Raw genomic sequence first — 2,084 nt, 5'->3', positions numbered from 1 at the left:
ATACATAGGAAAACAACATATAATTCAGTTAGATTTTGCTTTCAGTTTTTCTTCCGATAGTAAGTAAAACTTTGATGTCTTATATGACCGTTTGATTATTACGAATTGTAGTGTTTATATATATATAATATATATATATATATATATATATATATATATATATATATATATATATATATATATATATATATATATATATATATATATATATATATATATATATATAAATATATATATATATATATATATATATATATATATATATATATTTATATATATATATATATTTATATATATATATAAATACCATCTCTAACGGGTGATGCGGAAGTTATCGGACAAAATAAAAAACGTCAATAACCTATTTATAAATAAAAAAAAAAACTACTATTATATTTTTTTTAAATAAAGCATTTATCTTTTAATAAAAATATATTATTTTTTATATGAAAAAGCACCACCATCTGCAATTGATCTCAATTTTGCTCTGACGCCTTTCATATGCGACTGTAAAAAGTTTAAATCAATTTCTTGTAGTTTTAGTTTAATGCGATCAATCAAAACTTGCTCTGTTGAAGCTTCCCGATCTCCCTTGTAAACCTTCTGTGCCAAATGTCTCCAAAAATTTTCAATTTCTTGTGCTTGAGGCACATTTGGGGGATTGGATTCTTTATCAACGTAATAGACATATTGGTCCATCCAATTTAGAGTATCTTTAGAATAATTAGAACTTGCTAAATCTGGCCAAAATAAGTAGTTAAAGTCTCCATGATACTTGTGAATAAATGGAAGAAGTCGTTTTCCTAAACATTCAATAATATAGATTGATGAATTGATCGCTACAGCCTTGGAAGTGCGAAACAATGGCTCGGACATACCACGGTCAGATATGGCTATCCACATTAATAATTCTTTTGGAAATTTCTCTTTTCCTATAAAACGAACACTTTCTGGGCATGTCTTTTTGTTGTTTGTGTAGTATACAGAATTTCCAGGCATGTTGTCCCCTGCAAAACAAAAGTATTTTTCGTCATCGATGTCTAGCGATTTTGTGTTATAGAGTTGGTTAACTAGTTTCCTGCTTCTTTTCTTTGCCTTTATTTGTTGTTCTATAGTGTATTTTGGAGTCTTTTCACGTATTCTATATTTAATATTCATTTTTTTTTAACTGACGACCAATTATCGATTGATTTACACCGAATTTAATACCTATTTTTCTCTGACAGACCCCTTTTCGATTGTTGACAAGTCTCGTTAATTCGGCTTTCTTTTCTCTAGCCCAGGATGTCGGACGACCAAGGTGCTTTCTATCAGAAAACGATTGAACAGTTTCAAGTCTTTTTAGGTTATCATATATTGTACTTCGAGCAAATCCTTCCTTTTCAAAATGATTTAGGATTTTTTTATTTTTTTTATATTAGGTTTATTTACAAAAAACATTTTTAGTCGCTTTCGAAAAGATTCTCGTTCAGCTGCATTTAACCTCATTTTAAATAATTGTGTTTCAAATAATAAAGTTTATATTTTGTAGAACGTTTATGCCTACGCGTAAAACCACAAAAACTAATTATTATGCTCAAACAATGAAATTAGGATTTGTCCGATAACTTCCGCATTACCCGTTACCATCTCCCATACTCAATAAAACTGAAATTGAAGTTTTATACAGCTACAAATACCTGAGAATTCTGCTCAATGAGAATCTTGATTGGGATGAACAATGGATAAAAGTGCACAACACTATAAAATCAGTGCCATTTCTACTCAGGCGTCTAATGCAAATCGGACACACTCAGTCCAACTTTCTACAAGTCTACAGAACTTACGCCATTAGCCACATGATATATATAGTACCCCAGTTCTTACCACTTGCAGTTTTGCGGCAAAAAAAGAGATACAACTCTTCCATGAAAAGGCCTTACACATCATTGGAGTTGATACAACCAACTCGAGCCAAATCAATATATTTGTTTTGAAAAAATTACTAGACAAAACCTGTAATAATATCCTTAAAAAGATCCTTGCTGACACAAACCATCCAATAACCACTAAATTACCTTGAACCAATAGCAGAAGCCCTAACA

General features: G+C 29.8%; 1 protein-coding gene across 1 annotated transcript; it reads right to left on the bottom strand.

Moving 5' to 3' along the window:
* Positions 1 to 435: 435 nt before the first annotated feature.
* Positions 436 to 1,158, bottom strand: LOC136078752 (uncharacterized). Its single transcript, XM_065794550.1, has one exon. It carries the CDS (start codon positions 1,156 to 1,158, stop codon positions 436 to 438), a length of 723 nt encoding a protein of 240 aa, XP_065650622.1.
* Positions 1,159 to 2,084: the final 926 nt, after the last annotated feature.

The sequence above is a fragment of the Hydra vulgaris genome, chromosome 03 (assembly GCF_038396675.1).
Source record: "Hydra vulgaris chromosome 03, alternate assembly HydraT2T_AEP".
In the NCBI taxonomy this organism is placed as follows: Eukaryota; Metazoa; Cnidaria; class Hydrozoa; order Anthoathecata; family Hydridae; genus Hydra; species Hydra vulgaris.
Note: the sequence above shows the minus strand (reverse complement) of the source record. Positions and strands in the feature narration are given on the sequence as shown.